The following is a 22083-nucleotide window of genomic DNA, read 5'->3' as shown; positions in this document are numbered from 1 at the left end:
GACTACTTTTAATTCCCTCAGGGAATTGGGATCCGGAAACAAGAGGCACTGAATGTGAAAGGCAGCAAAAGAAGGGGCGGAGGAATGAAATTCTCGTCCAGTTTGGGAAGGAACGAGGCGAAATGTGGGGATCTCCTGACAGACTTCCACCAACCACTTAAGGTCCCTTCCCAAGGATATAGGAACTTATGTGTTTACAAACAGAAATAGAAACCCCCATATCCATCACAGCGGGCAGAGGAAGTCTCAACAACTCACCTTCTGCCTTCTTTTGGGTTTGGTCTGAATTTTTTAAAGACCTGATTAGATCCTGTCACACACAGAGCTTCCCTTGGACCCCTTCTTCTCCAGGTGGCCCAGCCACGTCATTTGGAAAGTTACTACATGTAAAGCCTAGCAGGGAATTGATGGTGTGCTCTGATTCAGTGCCTTCTCTGGCACCAGGCAGGGATGGGCAGTGCCATTATTTGGCAACGTCTCAGAGAGAAAACCTAGGTGCTGCAGGAAGTCTTGTTTGTGACTCAGGTGGTGACAATCATAACATTCAACATGTTTATAATGCTCTGCAATTTCAAAGTCTATTTTACTCATTGCAACGTCAATTTGCCCATCGCCTCCAGGGAGTCTCCACTCGATGAGGCAACTGGGACACAGAGGGTGACGTGCTTGAGGTCACATCGAGAACCCACGGCTGAGTCAAGATTGGGTCTCAAGTCCTGTCTCCTGTGCCAGGCCATTGGGAGGGGGCACTTCTTCTGCAGATCGCTTTGGAGTCTCTTTACTCACAGGGCTTGGGACAGAAGGAGAAGCAGAGGCGTGGTTATTCTGTGAACTCACGGGGGGGGGGCATGTGCAGCCTCAACGTCTTTGTTAATAAGGAGTTAACTCCAAAGTCGGTTTTCTCCTTGAGTATTCAACCCTGCCAAGCTTGAATTCCAATAAGTGGCTGCATTCAGTGTGTCTTAAATGGTCTCTTTGTGTGTGGTTTTTTTTTAAAAAAAAAATCAATTCCAGTGTCAGGTATCGTAATACATTTTTGCAAGAGATTATTATAAGTTTTAAAGGGACAGACGGCATATGTGTTTTGTTAATGCTGGAGTTTGGGTTTGCTTTCTTTTTCACTTTCCTCCCTCAGCTAGTCTTACCCTACTTTGACCCTTTCTCCTTGTTATATCTATTTTTCTTGGCAACTGAGAGGTGTTCAAATAAAGACTATCCTTGCCCAGGTCTGGTCAGAGACATTGGAACTTCGTTTAGCTACTTGACAGCTGTAGCCTTCCACAAAGATAAAGACCCACATCTTACAAAGGAGAGAAATGGGGAGGAGAGGAATATCACTAAATTACCTGCCTGCTGCCTGTTTTCTTTTTGGTCCCATCAGATTTCTCAGTAACTCGAATAACCCAATTAGATTAAGCAGTGTAAAAAGTCCTATTAGGGCAAGATGTATAATAATAACTTTTTTCCTGGTCTGCCTAAAAATCTCAAGAAAACATCTGTAAGTCCATTCCACACTGACAAAATTGGTTTTGGATGATCAGGTTCTGAATATTCTTCTAGCTTCTCTTCCCACTCTGGCAACGTTAGCAGTGGGGAAAAAAATTCCTTAAAGACATAGGCTCCAGTTTACCTGCAGGAAATTTGAGGAAGCAGTTACTCTCCTAATTAGAACCACGGGCCTTTGGAGAGAAGGGACCAGTTGTCCAATGTATGATTATGCAATGAATGAAGGAAAGTACCGAGCAGTTAATGTTCAGAGAAGGGGTTCTCACCATAGAGGGAAAAGTACACGTCCCTTTCCTAGACAACGACACACTGTCAAACACAGGCGACTGGTGAATGACGTTGTAGAACCCAGGACCTGGGATATCATCCTGAAAGGGAAGAGAACGTAGTGTCATTGGGATACTTTCAATTCCATGGTGCTTTTCTGCAAGTTTTACATCCATTAACACTAAGCCTTACTGTAACCCTCTGGGACAGGCAGGGATGCCACCTCGTGGATGACAGCCGGGCTCCACCAATTCCTGACCTGCCCAGTCACCATCTCAGTTAGCAAGCGCTGGGGCTGGAATTCCACCCCGGGTCTGGGACCCGCCCCCACCCCAGGGCCCTTGCTCTTTCCACTGTGCTGTACTGCATTCCAGGAGAATGCTGTTGTTTCTTTGTGCCATTAGAGATATGAGCAGAAAATGCAATCCTGAGTGCGGCAGCGGCTGTGCAGTGTGTGTGTGCAGTGTGTGTGTCAGTGTGTGTGTCAGCGTGTGTTGACTGGGTTCACCAAACCCACGGCGGGGGAAGGGTGACCGATTTCATGTTCACCACACCCCACCTGACTCAGCTTCCTCCCCAGCCTTTCAGAAGAGAAACCAGGGAGTGTTTCTGTTTATAAAGCAAAATGAAACAACAACAACCTTCATCCCAAACAAGACCATTTCTAACTCTCAGACAAAAAGAGGCGGGTTCACGGGGCTCAAGTCCTAAGTGATGCGGGTACGTTAGAGAGGAACAAGCAAAAGCTTGATTTCTAAGCTCATTTCTGCCGTCGCAGTTAATTGGGCTTGGGTCTCATTTCCCATGCTAGTTACCAGGGGGAAGTAAGTGTTGACAAAAGTTGGCCAGGCAAGTGACATGAAAGGATAAGGATGCCCCACCGTCTCGAGAGTTTACCGGGTGCCTCCTTGGTGCCAAGAGCTTTTCAAAGGTTGTCTCGTTTAATCCCCCGGTGAGAAAGGGATGCCCCCATTTTATAGATGGAGACACTGAGGCACGTAGAGATGAACTTGCCCGAGGTCCCACTGCTGTCCGTGGCAGCACCTGAATTCAGCGCTTCATGATGGTGTACACAAGCCTTTTGCAGTGGGGCTATCAGCAGGTCCATTTTAAGGAAAGCGAAGCCCGGAGACGTTGGGGCCGCAGCTAGTAAATGGTGAAGCGCAGATTTAAACCCAGGCAGCCTGACTCCAGAGCTTGCTACCTCTAAGACCTGCCACCCAGGCTCCTCCTGTCCCCACCATCCCTACTACCTTCCTCAGAGCAGAGAGAGAGCTCAAGGCACCATCAGGGCCTTCAAGGACTCTCCAGTGTGGCCCAAGCAGTGTGTGATTATGGTTTAATCTAAGGGCTATTAACAGGTTCTTCTGTGCTGAATTTTAAATGCAGTGAGCCTTTGAGCCTTGCAGGTGGAGGCAGGGGAGCTGATTCCTGCCTTGTAGGTGATTATGGTCCCTGGTGGACAGAGGGGGAGCTGACTACCAGGAGAGTGAGGCAGGAGATGCAGGAGATGCAGCCCGACCAGAAGAGCCCTGGCATGTGGGTGCAATTTGAGGTGCTACAGGAAGGAACAGAAAGAGGTTTTTCTAGGGGGCTGTTTGCAGGACTGGCATATGTTTTTTTTTGTTTGTTTGTTTTTTTAATTTATTTATTTTATTTATTTATTTTTGGCTGCGTTGGGTCTTCATTGCTGCACGAGGGCTTTCGCTAGTTGTGGCAAGTAGGGGCTACTCTTCGTTGCGGTGCGTGGCTTCTCATTGCGGTGGCTTCTCTTGTTGTGGAGCACGGGCTCTAGGCACGCAGGCTTCAGTAGTTGTGGCACGTGGGCTCAGTAGCTGTAGCTCGCGGACTCTAGAGCGTAGGCTCAGTAGTTGTTGCACACAGGTTTTGTTGCTCCACGGCATGTGGGATCTTCCTGGACCAGGGCTTGAACCCGTGTCCCCTGCATTGGCATACGGATTCTTAACCACTGCGCCACCAGGGAAGCCCATGGCATATGTTTATTGATGGTCACTGCATGCCGGGCACTGTTCTGAGTACTTTATACACACTAGCTCATTTAATCCTCATTTTAAAGATGAGAAGACAGGGCCCAAAGGGATAAGGACCAAGGCCACGCAGCAAGTAACAGAGCCAGAATTTGAACCCAGGCAGTGTGAGGACAGTCGACTCTTGACCACTAAGCCAAACTAACTCTCAGACGAGTGCAGGATAAAATGTGCAGGATAAAAGGAAAAACAATCCCGCTGAGTTTTGAATTAGGATTCTAGCATCAGTGCTGCTACTAGCTAAGTAACCTTGATCTAGTCACCTCTCTAGACCTCAGTTTCCTCATGTGTAAATCGAAGATGTTGCACTAAATGACTTCGGGCACCTTTTAGCTTCCAGAGTCCCTACAGTGAGGGAAAGCTGAAGCAGGAAGTGTAACTGCGACGCTTCTAGGTTGAAAGAATAAACAGTCTTGGACATCTCCAGCCCCCAGTCTGCTGCCACACTCCCAAAACCAGCATCAGCCCATAAGAATTTTCTGGGCACCTATATGTGTCTGAGGATCTAGGGCTGCCAGATAAAACACAAGTCTGCTCCATCCCACCCTGCCCAGTTAAATGTGAATTTCAGATAAACAACAAAAAGCTATTTTAGTATAAGTAGGTCCCAATCAATATTTGGGATATACTTATACTAAAGTAGTTTGTTATTTATCTGAAATTCTAAATTAAGAATCCTGTATTTTTATCTGCTAAATCTGGCAACCCTACTGGACCTTAATCACATGTTAATTCTGCCACATTGCAAACTGGTTTGAGTCCAGGACAAGTAGGAAGAGAACTGTCACCTCTTAGCCTGGAGGGAGAGCATGCTGCCTGTTTGCTCTTAATGACTATCCAAGAAGGGTCCTCCAGGCAGCAGGATGCTGGGGCTTGCCAGTGGTGGCTCAAGAGGGCGACTGTTAAATATTTTCAGAAATGTTGCTCGTGGTAGCTTGAAATTGAAAAGGTTGGGGGGCGGTATTTACACCACAGAGATTGGCCAATGCTCTAAATCAGAACTTTCCTTGTGGAGGAGAGAGCTGGTTTACCAGCACACCACCACCTGCACTCCACACCAAGTAAGTTTCAAAGCCGCCTGGAGGGAAAGGTCCAGCTGTAGGGGGTTCAAGCTTTCTCCTGCAAAAGCTAGAGGTGGTGGATGGCTCCCTGGGAGGGCAATAAAAGTCCAGCCTTTGGCCTCTGGGATAACAGCTCATGTGACTAATGTTATATGAGGTTGATGAGTTCTGGCTTCTCAGCATCTCCCAGACAGCGAGAATCCAAGTCAAAACTGGTGTGAACTCAGCCAGCCCTCGGCTTCCTGGCCGAGACCACCCCAGAAGGCAAAAACCAAATAAACCAACCAAATAAAACGGGTCTGGGGAGGGAGAAGGGAAGAGAACTATTCATTTGAGCTCTGCTGACTGCCTGTTGTGTGTTCCACGGGGAGCTCTGGGCCAGGGCTACACCCATTGTCCCCTGTGCACGTGAGGACTGAATGAGTCAATGCACGTCCCACCGGCCTCATCATTACCAGTCCTCAAGTTGCCACAACAGCCTCAAGGGAGCCAGGACCTTCCCTCGGCGGTTAAAGGCCCTCAGAGTGGGATGGAGCAAGAGATGATTGATGTTGCTGGGCAACATTTGGTGGAAATGCACTTTGAGAGCTCTTTTGAAGGATTAAAGTCCCAAATGGGCAGCACGTGCCAAGGGCGGGACACAGATTGACATTCACTTGACCTTGGGATAGGTTTAGAGAGGTCATGAGGAGGAGGGGAAGAGAGGGAGCAGGCATTTACCCCCTCACCCCAGACAGTTCCTTAGGGTACGGCAGAGCCTGGTGTCCACAACCGGGACCCGGTCACATCTGCACACAGCCTGGATTTTCTAGTCCCGATTTCATAGACTCTGTCCAATTAAGACTTTCAGGTTTGTCAACCCATTTCCAGGTTGGAAAATGCGGTCTCTGCTGGATCATTGGCCAAAGCCCACAACACTAGAGCTGCCTTTTGACTCTTCAGGGATGTTCCGCTCTGCTTTGGTCTCTTATGGGGGTGGCCAGCTGGGGTTCTCAGGAATGCACTAAGTCTGCGGAAGGGCTAGCGGTATATTACAGGAGGAAGACACGCCTGAGGCGGAAACAGAGCCCTGTCCTGTGGTTAACCCACTGGCACAAGCGCCCAGGAATTTGGGGTTCCTGCGGGAACAATTTCCTCTTACAAATACCTCTGGTCTTAGGGTCTCAGGACAAGGCATCCATCCACACTTTTCTCAGGCTGATGTGGCCAAAGTGCTGATAGCATGGGCCAGTGTCTGCCCCCAAGGCGCGTCCCCTCACTGGGCCTCAGCCCTCCCATCTGTGAACCTGCAAAGAGGCAAGTGCGGGTGTGGAGATCTACAGTTTTCAACCCCACTCCGGGCCTCCATGAGGAACTCAGGGAAAGGGGGCCCGATCGGCAGTGGCTTCAAGCAGCAAGTCCCCTTTACCCGCGCCACCGACGGGCCTCAGCATGGGATGCTGTCACAGATGGGGCCCCTCTGCTGAGCCCAGGGATTTCAGGGTCACTGAAGCCCTTCTGGTTCAAACTGTCTACAACCCTGAGAAGTGCCCCTTGTAAGACGCCCTTCCTCCTTTCTGCTTTCTCCCCTCTCCCCGCCCCAGCTCCATACACTCATGTCTGGCATCAAAGTTTCTACGCCTCTGATAGCAGAGGAGAAGGGAGAGGCAGGGAGCGTACTTTAAGCAAGAAAATGACACTTTTTTGTTCAGAATGGGGATCTCAGAAATGAAAGATCCCTGGGCGCCCTCAGGGAGCAACCAGGAAAAGCGGGATGAGTTCTCTTGAGGAGATTGTTTCTTAGTGGCCCAGGTGAAGAGCAGGTGTGGGGGAAGCCCAGGGACACTGGCCACCTGGGCAGATGAAAATGGGGACCAGGTCTTTGCCCATCGCTGGTCTGGCTGGGTTGGAAACACAGTCAGACAAGAGAAGCCAAACCTGCATTTTCAAAGCATCGGTTTACGTCAGCAGCGTCTCTGAGCACCCGTGGTCCTCTTTTGCCGTCCCCTCCTCTTTGTTAACTCTGGCGTCAGCTCATTAGCAGCCCTTGGAAATCCCCTGAGTGGAATGTGCGCCAAGACTCAATTCAACAAGCACACACTGAAGTCTGCTGTGGGCCAGGGCCCGGGCGGGGGCACCAGGATACAGGCGGTTGGCAGCTTAGATGTTCTAGGAATGGGATGGAGGAGACGCAGCAAAGCAATGCAAGATGGGTGGGACAAGTTCCCGTGGCTCGTAGACTTGAGTTGGGATCATTCATTCGACCCACTTTTGAGGGGCTTTGGGGGTCTGGAAAGGACAATGACTGCTGCCCGAGGAGTTCCGGCTGGGTGGAGACAAGATGCGCATGCCCATTACCACCCTGCCAAGCAGAAGGTGCTCGGGCATTCAGGGGAAGGTGTGCTGGCTTCCACCCGGGAGACGCGAGGAAACAGTATGGGAGCCTGGAGCTGCTGCCAGGGTCGTCCTCACTCTGCCTGACCCTGGCTGTGCCACTTACTCAACCCTCTTTGTGTCCCAGAGTCATTATCTGAAAAGTGGGGATAATAACGGGACCTAGCTCCCAGGGTAATCGATTATGGGGATTAAATGAGTTCATAAAGGCAACATCTTCAAGGGGAGCCTGGCACACTGTCTGTGCCGCCAAGTGTTTGCGATTTCCACCAGCGTGTCCTGCAGACCCCTGAGGAAGGGGTGCTGGTGACTGATATGGAAGTGGTCAGGCTTCCAGAGCAGGAAGGTCGGGCAGACCCCACTGTGGTTCAAACACGCAGCTGAGTGCACATGTGGGGAAATTATCCCCCTGAAGGTGGCGGTCTCTGCAGACTGAACTTCCTTTCATTGAAAAAGCTCTGACATTAAAAAATTCATTTAAAAATATCCCTGGTCTGGTGCCTTATCAAGGCAATATGTGAACCGTATTAACTTTGTACAATTTCACCACAAATTAAACACTGTCCTGCTTACCGCTGGGGAGGGTGGATTTGCTGTCAGGCTATGTCTGAAATTAACATGTATTTTAAAATTGTGCATCTACAGGAAAGGGTGTCTGTATCCTACCAGTATCCTTTCATGTGTGCCTGGAAGGGATTAATCAGGTTTAGGATCATGGAATAGTCATCCCTGGCAAGGGCCTACCTATTATAACATCCTTATTTTTAAGATGAGGAAACAGAGATGCAAAGACTTTAAGGGAGTGTCCTTAGTGTTACACAGCTTGGGAAATAGTGACCACAATCCAGGGTGGCATGGGGACAGAATCGGGAGGTGGGGGAGGAAAGTGTCCCTCGGGTGGCTGGGCTATGCTCTGTCCCAGATTAGGCATGTCTCTTCATGCACCCAGTGTCAGCAGCACATCTGTACATAACTGTAACATGTTCAGGGAAGTAGACTTCATTTCTAGCAGCCAAAATTGCCAGCCCGGACGCTGAGCCCAGTGAAGGATTCCTCGTACGCAGCAGTCAGAGTCTCATGGGGCATGGGAGCCGGGCAACGAGGCCCTGAAGTTTCTCTCCAAAGTCAGCCTGATAAGGTAAGTGCACATATCAGAGGGCACTGATTCTCTGTGTTAAAGGTGTGCTAGATGGGTCACAGAACGAATGTGAGGACACAACCAAGTCATGAGATGAGGCACAGGGTGTGTACGATTAATGTCATAAGAAGGGTGGTGAGACACCAGAGTTTTAAAATCTGCTTTTAATTTGTATTGCCTCACTAAATTATTGGGTGATGTTAAACAGAATTCTTAACTTCTCAATGCCCATTTCTCTCAGGAAGAATGAGAATAATGAGGAGGCAAAAAGACATTTTCTTCCTGTTTTTATAGCTTGAAGAATCTAAAAAAGTATAATAATCCAAATTGTACATTTCATTTGAGGAAACTGAAGCCCAGAAAAGTCAAGTGATTAGTCTAAACCCGGTCAGCTAGTAACAGAGCAGAAGAAGAAATGGAGGGAGTCCTTCAGGCAAGAGAAAAATGATACCTGTTGGAAATCTGGATCTACATAAAGGAATGAAGAGCTCTGGAACTAGTAAATACGTAGGTAAATGTAAAATGTAGAACCCTGAGTATAAATTGATGCATTTAGATATAAACATGAAATTTTATATCTAAAAATGCATCTAAATTGATGCATTTAGATATAAACATAAAATTTAAATCATTTTTTAAATAATTGACTATTTAAAGCAAAAATAATAACCCAGGGGCCAGGGTTTATGGATCCCATGCCCTTTCTAAAAAATTCCATACTTATTTACAAAATGCTTTCAAGTGCTTAGATGAACGTTTTCACATCGTCAAACCAACGCAACCACGTTTGAAAAGTACTAATCAAATTTCTGAGCTATTTCTCTCTGTATCGGATGCTGCCTATAGCTTTGGCTGGCTGCCACCTTGCTTCCTTCAGCAGAAAAATTTCTGAAAAGTAATAGTCGTTTAAAATGCAAACTTTAAAAGCCAGACCATTCAGTTTCTGGATTTGAGTCTTCAGAACATGATCATGTAGAATGGGGTCTACACACACGACATCTTCCCCATCTTGAGTTTGGTCTGTTTGGCGGAGGCATTTTCAGAAACGCACTCGCTGACTTTCATAGATGGACTTGATGGCTTTGCGGGTCACAGAGGGAGGTGCGGTGCCAGGTGTGAACAGAGCATGAGGCTTAGGAGTGAGCCGGGCCTGGGTTTGAGGTCTAATTCTTTCAGTGTTGATTCAGCAGGTATTCATGTGGGGCCTCTTATGTGTCAAACCCTGCATTGTGAGACCTCGGGTGGGTCAGTCATTTAACTTCCCTAAGCCCGGGTTTCCTCTTCCGTTAAATTAAGGTATAAACCCTTCCTCTTAGCATTGTTCAGAGGATTAGAAATATGGTCTAAAACTGGTTTCACACATAGTAGGGATCGGTAAATGGTGGCTGTCATTATTTTTATTGGAGGTTGGCTGCAGATATCTGAGAGATGGACAGTATATTGTCGGTAAATTGACAAATGGAAAACCAGACAAAAAGGAGACAGAGAGACAGACGGACAGTTAAAACATAGAGCGGATAGCTTATTTCTCACCGTTGGAGAAAACCTGCAAGTAATTAAAAATATATGTGTGTGTGTACACACACACTATATTCTTTACTATTTGCTTTCTCGGAATCCTAAAATATCAGAAGTGGAGGGAACTTAAACATTCTCTAGCTCAGCGCTCTTATTTACAAAGGAGGAAACAGGCCAAGGGGCACAGGGCTTGCCGAGGACTCACCTGCGTCCAGGACCCAGCTCTCCCCATCCCCTCTCGCCATCTTGGCGAGGGGGTAGGATGAAAAACATTTTTAGAATGCAGCAAAAGGTAACTGACATGATGACTCCCTAAAAGAATGTTATTCTAAAGGTCCTAGTTAAACGAATAAAGGAACGAAGATGTTAAAAGACTCTTGCGTCTGCGAGTTGCTTCCTCCCCCTGCTGGTGAGAGGGGAGAACATCAGACCTGGGCTTTCAGCCGGTGAAATTACAGAAGTTAGGTGAGGACCCACCAGGACCCAGGCAGAACGTTCCAGATCAAAGAGAAAAAGAGACACAGGTATTTGGGGAAGAGGGTAAGGAAGGGGGAAATGCAGGAACAGTTCTAACACATTGTCAAAGGAAGCTTAAAAAAGAGGGGGGTGTCATCACAAAGGTAATTTTACGTTTATTAGACTCGTTTATTTTTCCTTTTATGTTATTTGAAGAAAGTCTTGTTCTTCCTGTCATGTTTTGAGTGAGGCTGGGGGCGGGGGGAAGGATTTTTATCTTTTACATCATACGTCTGGGATTTTTGCATTTTTGATTTTTATAGTAATTTTTAAAATACATTTCTTGTGAAAAAATGTTTGGTTTCAGTGTGGCCCCATAAGTCCAGACATGTTTTCCACTGGATTTAATATCTTTCCAGCTCATTCCTACAACCCAGTCAGAGCGCACAGCTGGAGAGGGTGCTGCAGCTCCTTGGATGACACTGCCCTCTACTGGTCACAGAGACAGACGCACCAGCCAGACTCGCGTATCTGTCCCCTGAGGCTAAAATCCAGACTAAAAGTAAAGCATCTCTAAGACAACGCCATTACCTTTTTTTTTTTCCCCCTCGGTTTTAAAAACTCATTTAATGTGTTACTTTTCTACACAAAACATACCACAGGCTAAATTGATACAAACAACTACTACATTTGATTTTAACGAAAACGCCAAGAGGCGCGCCATTACCTTTTTATGGTAAAACCTCTTGGCTTGACTATTAAATCCTTTTTTTTCTGATTCTGGAATTCTGGAAGGCTGATATTTAACAGGAATGGAGGATTGTGTTGTATACACAGCAGTAAAACCTAAACAACAAAAATAGAATAAAAAATAGCACAAAACAGAGAACTGACGAATGCACAAAACACAGAGCTATCTGTTAACATTTTATTTTAAATGGAATAAAAAGAGAAACTTGCCTTTTGACAAGAGATAAACATGAAACTGGGTTGGTTTTTTTTTAAGACCCTCTTGGTAATTTATTGGTTCCCGCCCGGCCATCCACCCCACCTTTCCAAGCACCTCCAGCTCTTAAACTAGTGAGACTTGGTCACACAGCTGAAGCATATTATCAAGGGAAGGGGAAGGATCCGACAGGAAAGGCGTTCTTGCCAAGGAGGAAGGGGACACAAAACCATTTGGAGCAGCCTTGGAAGAGAGCCAGGCAGGGGAACAGAGCAAGAGACCTCACTCATCCTCAGCCCAGAATCACAGATCAGCGAAGCACCGTAAAGATACAGAGAGGTCAGGAAATCCCAGAGCAGAGTGGGGCTCACTCTCATTTTTCAGGACACAGTGCAACACAAGTGTAAGTTTACGTTTCTGAGCAGACTTGGGGTGAAAAAGCAGAAGAATCATTTATAGAAAATCAAGTTAAAATTTTATATGTCTGGGTTGTGATGTATAAATGATATACAAACTCCCCCTTTTACATTCCTTCCAGTGAATGGTGCAGAGAACCAGAGCAAAGAGAGCTATACAGAGAAAGAGTTCCGGAGACGTGCACTAGGTTCCCCTCAAGTAGTTTCCTGAGTATCAATCAGCCCAGGCATGTGAGAAAACTCCCCAAGGCTGGGGAAAGAGTCACCTGAAAAAGTTAGGGTAAACAATACCTGAACACTGGGAACAGGAATAGCTCCTGTTCCCACAAGTCAGAGTGGAAAACCTCATAATTCATGGGACACAAGGAGAATATGCAGAAGGGTTTTGCCTCAGAAATAGGGTAAAACTACCCCTAGGCTAAATGCTTCTCTGGTTCCAGCTAACAAAGCTTAAAAGCAAGACTTGAAAAGATCAAACTTCCCAAGTAACTTAACTGCAGCCCAGAACAAAGCACAAGAATTCATAGGACTACTAAAATGTACAGCACCCAACAGGTAAAAATAACTGGCATTTGATAAAAAATTAATGGGCATACAAAGAAGGGAAAAAATACAATTCACAATGAGGAGAAAATAAACAATCGATCAAATCCAACTCAGAAATGATAGAGATGATAGAATACAAGAACATTACATTACAATAATAATTGCATTTGATATGTTCAAGAAGCTGGAAAAAAGATTGAACTTATTAAGTAGGTGCATGGAAGATATAAAGAAGATCCAAATCAAACTTCTACAGATGAAAACTAAAAAGTCTGAGATTAAAAATACACTAGACACTACAGAAAAAAGACTAGTGAACTTGAAGACATTGAAATACAAACCAAAACAAAACACAGAGAGAAAAAGGACTAAAAAATACAGAGTATCAGTGAGCTTTGTGAAAACTTCAAGGAACCTAATATACGTTCCAAAGAAGAGAGGTGGGAGAGAGGAAATAGAAAAAAATCTTTCAAGAAAAAAGTGGCTGAAATTTTCCAGATTTGATTTAAAAAAACATAAACCTGCAGATCAAAGAAAGGCAGTGAAACTCAGCACATGACACAGGAATTTAACTCCACCAAGGCACATAATAATCAAATTGCTTTTTGTTTTTTTACTTTTAACTTGTTTTTTAAAAGTTTTTGGCCTGGGCTTCCCTGGTGGCGCAGTGGTTGGGAGTCCACCTGCTGATGCAGGGGACGCGGGTTCGTGCCCTGGTGTGGGAAGGTCCCAAATGCCGCGGAGCGGCTGGGCCCGTGAGCCAGTGAGAGGCCCGCGTACCACAGAGAGAGAAAAAAAAAAAAACGTTTTTGGCCTCACCACTGTGGCATGTGGGGATCCCAGTTCCCTGACCAGAGATCGAACCCGTGCCCCCTGCAGTGGAAGCACAGAGTCCTAACCACTGGACCGCCAGGGAAGTCCCCATCAAATTGCCTTTTTAAAGTGATAGGAAGTCATAAAATCAGGCAGAGAAAAAAAGACACATTACACACAAAGCAACAAATGTAAGAATAACAGCAGATGACCATCAGAAACAACGTCTGTTAAGGTACCAGAAGGGAAAAACTATCGCCCTAGAATCCTGTACCCTGTAAAAATATCTCTCAAAGATGAAAGCAAGATAAAGACTTTTGAAGATATACAAAAACTAAAAGAATTAATCACCAGTAACCTGGAACTACAAGAAATGGAGGGAGTCCTTCAGGCAAGAGAAAAATGATACCGGTTGGAAATCTGGACCTACCTAAAGGAATGAAGAGCTCTGGAACTAGTAAATATGTAGGTAAATGTAAAATGTAGAACCCTGAGTATAAATTGATGCATTTAGATATAAACATAAAATTTAAATCATTTTTTAAATAATTGACTATTTAAAGCAAAAATAATAACTATTGTGGCATTTATAACGTATGTAGAAGTAAGATGTTTGACAGCAACAGTGCAAAGGCAAGGAAAGAAAAAATAAAAATATACAGTTATAAGGTTCTTCTACTATATGTGAAGTGTAATAATATCACTTGATGGTAGAATGTGATAAAATTAAAGATGTATGTTATAAACTCTGTAGTACAGATCAGCAAACTTTTTCTATAAAGGTCCAGATAGTAAATATTTAAGGTTTTGCAGGCTATATTGTCTCTGTTGCAACCATTCAGCTCTGCCATTATAGAGTGAAGGAGACACAGACAACACATAAACAAATAGAGGTAACTATGGTCCAATAAAATTTTATTTATAGAAACAGGCAACAGGTCAGATTAGGACCAAGGGCCAAAGTTTGCCAACCCTTGCTCTAAAGCAACCACGAAGAAAACACTGCAAAGAGTTATTCCTAAAACGCCAACCAAGTAGACAAGATAGAAACACAAAAATATTCAATACAAAAGAATCCAGAAAATGTAAATAAAGAACAGATGGGACAAATAGAAAGCAAATAGATAGATGGTAGGCTTAAACTCACACAGCAATAATCACATTAAATTTAAATTTAATGTGATTATTAAACACATTATTTAATTTAATGTGATTATTAAACACACTAAACATCCCAATTACAAGACAGAGATGGTTGGATTGGCTAAAAAAGAAAGACCTAATTACATGATGTCTACAAGAAATATACTCAATATAAACCCAGGAATAGGTTAAAAGTAAAAGTATGGGGAAAAGATACACTATGCTATCAAAAGAAAGCTAGGTATTAATATCAGACAAAGCAGATTGCAGAGCAAAAAATATTACCTGCAATAAAGAAGGTAATTTCATAATGATAAAGCGGCCAATTCCTCAAGAGAATATAACAATTCTAAGCACTGATATACTCAATAACAAGAAATTCAAAATACAGGAAATAAAAACTGATAGAACTGCACGAAGAAATAGAAGATTCCACAAAAATTGTCAGAGATTTCAAAATCCCTCCCTCAATAATTTAAGCAAGTAGATAGAAGATCAATAGACATACACGACTTGAACAATTCTATTACCTAACTTGACCTAACTGACATTTATAGAACACTCCACCTATCAATTCTATACAATCTATCCTAGAAAACTGAAGAGAAAAAGACATTTCGCAAATCATTCTATGAGGCCAGTTACTACCGTGTTACCAAAGCCAGACAGAGTCATTACAGAAGGTGAGAGGGAATCACTATAGATCATTAACCCTCATAAATATACGTGCAGAAATTCTTATAAAAATGTTAGCAAATTAAACTCAACAATATATAAAAAAGATAACACATCATGATGAAATGAGGTTTATCCCAGTGATCCAAAGATAGGTTAACATTTGACAATCAATGTAATTTACCATATTGACAAACTAAAAAAGAAAAACTATATGATCATGTCAATAGAGGCAGAACGGAATCATACAATATGTACTCTTTTTTGTCTGGTTTCTTTCACTGAGCACAGTTATTTTGAGATTCATCCATGTTGTTCAAGTATCAATACTTCATTGTTTTTTATTGCTGAGTAGCATTCCATTGTATAGAAATGTGACAATTTTTTATCCATTGTTGATGAAAATTTGAATTGTTTCTAGATTGGAAGTATTACAAGTAAAGCTATTAACAACATTCAATCCCAAGTCTTAAAATGGACATAAGTTTTCATTTCTCTTGGGTAGATACCTAGGAGAGGAATGGCTGGATCATACTTTAACTTTTTTGAGAAGCTGCCAAACCCTTCTCCAAAGTTGTTGTATCTTTGTATATCTCCACTATTAGTGTGTGAGAGTTACTGTTACTTCACATCCTCAACAACAATGGGCAGTCTTTTTTTTTTTAATTAATTAATTTATGTATTTTTGGCTGCATTGGGTCTTTGTTGCTGCACGCGGGCTTTCTCTAGTTGCGGCAAGCAGGGGCTACTCTTTGTGGCGGCACGTGGGCTTCTCATTGCAGTGGCTTCTCTTTTTGCGGAGCACGGGCTCTCGGTGCACGGGCTTCAGTAGTAGTGGCTCATAGGCTCAATAGTTGTGGCTCGCGGGCTCTAGAGCACAGGCTCAGTAGTTGTGGCGCACGGGCTTAGCTGCTCCACGGCATGTGGGATCTTCCCGGACCAGGGCTCGAACCCGTGTTCCCTGCATTGGCAGGCGAATTCTTAACCACTGCGCCACCAGGGAAGTCCCATGGGCAGTCTTTTTAATTCCAGCCATCCCATTAGATGTGTAGTGGTATCTCATTGTGACTTTAATTTGCATATCTCTAGTGACTAATGATGTTGAGCATCTCTTCATATGCTATTTGCTACCTGTTTATCTTTTTTTTTTTTTTTTGGTAAAGTGTCTGTTTAGTAGATGGAGAAAGCACTTTGTAAAATTCAGTGTTCTTTTATGATTAAAAGAAAACCCTGGCAAACTAGAAATAGAAGCAAACTTCCTTAATCTGATAAAAGGTATCTATGACAAAAGCCTACAACCAAACATGATACTGAAAGCTTTCTCTTGAGATAGAGAACAAAACCAGGTTGACTGCTTTCATACTTCTGTTCAACATTGTACTGAAGAACTCTAACCTGTACAAAGGCCAAGAAAAATAAATAAAAATACATAGATCAGAAAGGAAGGAAATAAAGCTGTCATTATTCATAGACAAGATTGTATATGGAGAAATTTCAAAAGAATCTATAGATAACCTATTAGAGGTAATAACTGAATTTAGCAATGTCAATATACAAAAATCAATTAATTTTATTTCTATGCCAGCAGCAAACAATTAGAAAATGAAATTAAAATAGTACCATTTACAACAGCATAAAAATCAAATGCCTAGAATAGATATATAGAAGATATGCAAGGCCTCTACAGAGAAAACTATAAAACATTATTGAGAAAAATTTAAGAAGACTTAAATAAAAGAAAGGATACACACGGATTGGAGAACTCAATATTGTAAAGATGTAAATTATCCCCAACTTGATGTCTAGAATCAATGCAATCTAAATCAAAATGACAGTAAAGATTTTTTTAGGACATTAATGTGATGATTCTAAAATTTATATGGAAATTCAGTGTGGCCAAGAGTAGCCAAGATAAACATAGTACATAGCTGAAGGACTTATACTAGATAAGAAAAAAACTTGTTATAGAGTTACAGTAATTAAAGGTGGTATTTGAACAGCATAAAGAATCCGGAAGCAGACCTGCATATACATAGACATGATTTACAACAATGATAGCACTGCGGAGTAGCAGAAAAAGAACGCTCTTTCAATAAATGGTGCTGGGTAATTGGATATACATACTGAAAACAATAGATTTGGACATCTTCATACCATGCACACAAACAATTCCAAGTGAATCGTAGGTCTACATGTGAAAGGTAAAATAATACAGTTATTAGAAGAAATTATTTTGGGATAGGCAAAGATTTCTTAAATAGGACAGACATTATACACTAACTATAAGGGAAAATATTGATAAAATGGCCTATAGTAAAATCAAGAGCTTCTCTTCATTAGCACACCATTAAGAGAATGTAAAGGAAAGTCACAGACGGAGGGAAGATATTTACTTTACCTATAGCCAACGAACGGATACATTTCTAGAATGTTTTCAAGAACTCCTAAGAAAAGAAAAACCCAATAGAAAAAATGGGTAAAAAACGGGAACAGTCACTTCTCCAAAGAGAATATCCTAAAAGTCAGCCAACACATGAAAAAGTGCTCAATCTTTTTGATCAAAGGACGATGCAAATTAAAACCCTGATGAGCTAAAAGTGTTGGTGAGGATGTAGAGCAACTGGAATGATCATACATTGCTTGTAAGGAAGTAAAATTGGCACGCTCACTTTGGAGAACTAGTGGTGTCAACTGAGCTGATCATAAACACACTCTATGACCCAGCAATTCTCCTAGGTATAGACCCAAGGAATGTATACATACATGTCCCAAAAGACATGAACAAGAATAGTCATAAAAGCTTTTAGTCATAGTAAGTACCTCAAGACAGGAAATAATCCAGATGTCCTTCAATAGTATAATGGCTAAACTAATTGTGGTACATTAGAACAAAGAATGCTATGCCATTTTACGGCAATGAAAATGAACTAATCACTGATACATGAAACATGAAGTTAAATCTCTCAAACATGAGAGAAAAAAGCCTGAGAGAAAAGAGTTCATATTGTATGATTCCAATTTATATAAAGTTCAAAACAGACTAAAGTAATTAATGATATTAGAAGTCAGGATAGCCGTAGTGTTTACCTTTGCAGAGAAGGGGGATAATGCCCAGGAAGGGACAAGACAAGGGCTTCTGGGATGCTGGTGTTTACCACGGGGTCTGAGAAGTGATTCCATAGGTGGTGGTTTCTTTGTGCATATTCATTAAGCTGTACAATTATGATTTATTTTCTGAATATATATTAAGCTTCAATTTAAAAGTATTAAAGAAAAAGAGAGAGTACTAAATCAAAAGATGGGAGGAAGAAAGAGAGGTCCAGCTGTGGGTTTGAGAGCAGCAGGGACTCTAGAGGCCCACCAGGGAGGTGGTAATACCCCTAAAAGAAAAAGCAGTGGAGTGAGTGAGTATCTTGGAACGAAGTTTCCGGCCTCAGCAATGATTCCCCAAGCCCAGAGGTAGTCCCGGATTAGTGCATACTAACAAAACCAAAGGAATACATGGGCTGAGACAGTGGAGCTCTCACCTGTCTGGATGGATGACCCATGATCTGAGTACCTCTCCCCTCCCTCACCCAGACTCCCATCATCACATCCTTTTTCTACTGAGAAAGGTCCAAAACTTGAAATAAGGAGGAATAGCATTTGTGCCAGTAATGGCTGGAGTTTAACTTTCCAACAACATGGCAGAATGGGGGCTTGGGTTAAGTTTTAGGAAATAAAGTAAGATCTCTTCCTCCTTCTCCCCCCCACCACCATCCTTTCTTCTCATAGTTTCTTCCCAATCATCACCCTAGAGGCAGTGGGAGAATGACCAAAGCAATCTATTTGATATACTTAAGAGTGGCCTTGTGGGTATAACCCAGGATTTACTATATCCCCCTAAAATTTGCTCTTATGTACTAAAATGAACATATGTCAGGAGCTCTCGTCCCCAAAGACCTCTGTTATAAAATTCACTAGACCTTTCTGTACTTTGTCAGTCTTTCTGGAATATTTTTTGCCAGGGTGTTGGTCTTTTTGCATAGAGTTGTCCATCTTAGCAAAGTTCTGTGATATATTCCATGTGTTTGATGAAAAACTTGACTGCGTGTTCTTCTAAGCACCTGAAACAGCAAAATACAGCATTTGTAGGGATCACTTCACAATCTTGGTAAATATGTTGATTGGGTTCTGTTGTATCTGCAGGATAAACTGAGAAATCTTGTGGGTAGAGGCTGAGATTTACCAAGTTCTACGACCCCAAATCCCAAACACATTGCACTGCTTGTAGTAGGAACTCTGTAAGTGGTCTCTGTTGATGTTACTTACAGAGCTCCTGTAGGCTTGAATTTTATAAATTTATTTCTACTGAGATAATTTACATACAATATAATTCATCGGTTCAAAGTGTACAGTTTTAAGTTTTGGCAAGTGTTTACAATTGTGTAAAATACCACAACAATTAAGATATAAATATGTCCATCCTCCGCCTCCCCAAAGCTCCCTATGTCTCTTTGCAGTCAATACCCTCCTAACCCTGGCATCTGGAAACCACTGCTTTTCTTTCTGTCACAATAGTTGCCTTTTCTAGAATGTCATATATGTGTAATCATACAGTATATATACTGTTTTGTGTCTATTTTTTTTCACTTAACACAATGCTTTTGAGATTCTCCCATGTGGTAGCGTGTATCAATAATTTGTTCCAGTTGCTACACATTCTCACCAACACATTTGGTAAGTCTTACTAATTTTAGGCATTCCAATGATTGTATAGTGGTATCTCATTGTCATTTTAATTTGTATATTTTCATGTGCTTATCTGCCATTTGTTTACCTCCTTTGGTGAAGTGTCTGTTCAAATCTTGACTATTTTTTAAACAATTGGGTTATCTCACTATTGAGTTATAGAAGTTCTTAATATATTCTGGATACAAGCCCTTTATCATATATGTGTTTTAGAAATATCTGCTCCCAGTCTGAGGCTTGCCTTTTCATTTTCTTAACAGTGTCTTTTCAAAAGCAGAAGTTTTCATCTTGATCAGGTCGAATTTATCGATTTTTTTTTATGGTGTGTGATTCTTTTTTGTCTTGTCTAAGAAATCTTTGCCTAACTCAAGGTCACAAATATTTTCTCCTATGTTTTCTTCTAGAAGTTTTATGCTTTTAGCTATTATGCTTAGGTCTAAGATTCATTCTGAATTAAATTTTATATTTGGCATGAGATATAGGTCAGGTTTGTTTTATTGCATTTAAATATTCAGTTGTTCTAGCACCATTTGTTGAAAAGAATATCCTTTTCTCTATTGAATTATTTTGGCATAGTCATCAAAAGTCCAAGAATTCTGTTCTTTTGAACTATATGTATACCCTTATACCAACAGCGCACTATCTTGGCTTTATAAGTTTTGAAATCAAGGTAGTTGCAACTTTGCTCTTCATTTTCAAAATTATTTTGACTATACTAGTTCTTTTTAAAGTTATTACTGTATAAGTTTCAGGAGTACAGAATTGTAATTTGACATCTGTGTACACTACAAAATGATCACCACCACAGGTCTAGTTACCATCCATCACCATACAGTCGATGCCCTTCACACATTTCACCCTCCCCCCCCAGCACACTTCCCCTCTGGGAACCATTGGTACTAGCCCTTATAAGCTCTTTCGAATTACCATGCAATTTATACAACTAGAAGATCAATTTCTACCAAAAAACCTCTTTGGATTTGAATTGGGATTGCACTGAACCTATAAAACAATTTAGAGAATTAATATCTTAACTTTGTCGAGTGTTATGATCCATTAATGTGGTATATTTCTCCAATTATTTTCAACATTAAGTATGACGATGTTAATTGTAGGTTTTCTTTTTTATTTATTTATTTTTAATTTTTTTTTGTGGTACGCGGGCCTCTCACTGTTGTGGCCTCTCCCGCTGCGGAGCACAGGCTCCGGACGCGCAGGCTCAGCGGCCATGGCCCACGGGCCCAGCCGCTCCGCGGCATGTGGGATCTTCCCGGACCGGAACACGAACCCATGTCCCCTGCATCGGCAGGCGGACTCTCAACCACTGCGCCACCAGGAAAGCCCTGTAGGTTTTCTTATAAAAGCATTTTATCACTTCCAATTCTAGTTTCTTCAGAGTTTTTAACAGGAACAGGTGTTGAATTTTATCAAATACTTTTTCTGCATCTATGGAAATGATCATATTATTCTTTTTGAGTATTCTAATGGGATTATATTGATTGATTTTCAAATGTTAAAACAACCTAGTATTTCTGGAATAAATTCTACTTGATCATGATATACTATCAATTTTGTATATTGCTGAATTCAAGGTAGGCAGACTCTCAACCACTGCGCCACCAGGGAAGCCCAGTGGGAAGGTTTTTTAATGACAAACTCCATTTGCTTGTTAGATATAGGGTCTTCAGATTATCTATGTCTTCTTGAGTGAGCTTTGGTAATTTGTGTCTTTCAAGGAAGATTTTCCATTTCATCTCTGTCGTGTAATTTATTGGCATTAAGTTGTTCATAATAGTCCCTTATTATCCTTTATGTCTGTGAGTTCTGTAGTAATATCCCTCCTTCATTTCTGATATTGGTAATTTGCATCTTATATCTTTTTGTAAGACTGGCTAGAGGTTTATGGATCTTTTCAAAAGAAAACAGCAAGGGGTTTCATTGATTTTTTTCCCATTTCTGTTTTCTATTTCATTTATGTCTACTATTACCATTATTATTTCCTTCTTTCTATTTACTTTAGGCTTCATTTGCTCTTCTTTTTCTAGCTTTTTAAGGTGGGAGCTTAAATCATGGAATTTAGACCTTTCTTCTTTCTTAATATAAGCATTTAATACTATGAATTTTCCTTTAATCCCTGTTTTAACAGCATCTCATGTATGTTGAAATGTTGTGCCTTCATTTTCTTCCTAAACTAGCTTCTATTTTCTTATCTTTTTTTTTTTTTTTTTTTTCGGTACGCGGGCCTGTCACTGTTGTGGCCTCTCCCGTTGCGGAGCACAGGCTCCGGACGCGCAGGCCCGGCGGCCATGGCTCACGGGCCCAGCCGCTCCGCAGCATGTGGGATCTTCCTGGACCGGGGCACGAACCCATGTCCCCTGCATCTGCAGGTGGACTCTCAACCACTGCGCCACCAGGGAAGCCCCTTATAATATCTTTTGACATATGG

The 22083-nt window shown here is 42.3% G+C and overlaps 2 protein-coding genes across 12 annotated transcripts in view; one reads left to right on the top strand and one right to left on the bottom strand.

Annotated features, from left to right (window-relative positions):
- The window catches only part of STPG1 (sperm tail PG-rich repeat containing 1), a 50250-nt gene that overhangs the window by 23739 nt on the left and 4428 nt on the right, over positions 1 to 22083 (bottom strand). For 8 of the 9 annotated variants that reach the window (XM_049695762.1, XM_049695790.1, XM_049695779.1 and 5 more), the window contains exons 2-4: positions 18872 to 19012; positions 11095 to 11213; positions 1773 to 1874 (exon numbers count right to left, since the gene is read on the bottom strand). In XM_049695762.1, the coding sequence (XP_049551719.1) occupies positions 1773 to 1874; positions 11095 to 11213; positions 18872 to 18944 (294 nt within the window). In that variant the 5' untranslated portion in view covers positions 18945 to 19012. Of the gene's footprint in view, positions 1 to 1772; positions 1875 to 11094; positions 11214 to 18871; positions 20234 to 22083 lie in introns of those variants that run through there. The other variant, XM_049695765.1, reaches the window with a different exon arrangement.
- The window catches only part of NIPAL3 (NIPA like domain containing 3), a 73290-nt gene continuing 59335 nt past the window's right edge, over positions 8129 to 22083 (top strand). For 2 of the 3 annotated variants that reach the window (XM_033422566.2, XM_033422563.2), the window contains exon 1: positions 8131 to 8393. Coding sequence is in view for 1 of the 3 variants with exons in the window: in XM_033422569.2 (XP_033278460.1) it covers positions 8340 to 8393 (54 nt within the window). In the remaining 2 variants the exon portion in view is untranslated. Of the gene's footprint in view, positions 8394 to 22083 lie in introns of all 3 variants that reach the window. The other variant, XM_033422569.2, reaches the window with a different exon arrangement.

Source organism: Orcinus orca, chromosome 1 (assembly GCF_937001465.1).
Source record: "Orcinus orca chromosome 1, mOrcOrc1.1, whole genome shotgun sequence".
Lineage (NCBI taxonomy): Eukaryota > Metazoa > Chordata > Mammalia > Artiodactyla > Delphinidae > Orcinus > Orcinus orca.
This window is presented reverse-complemented; position numbering and strand designations above follow the sequence as displayed.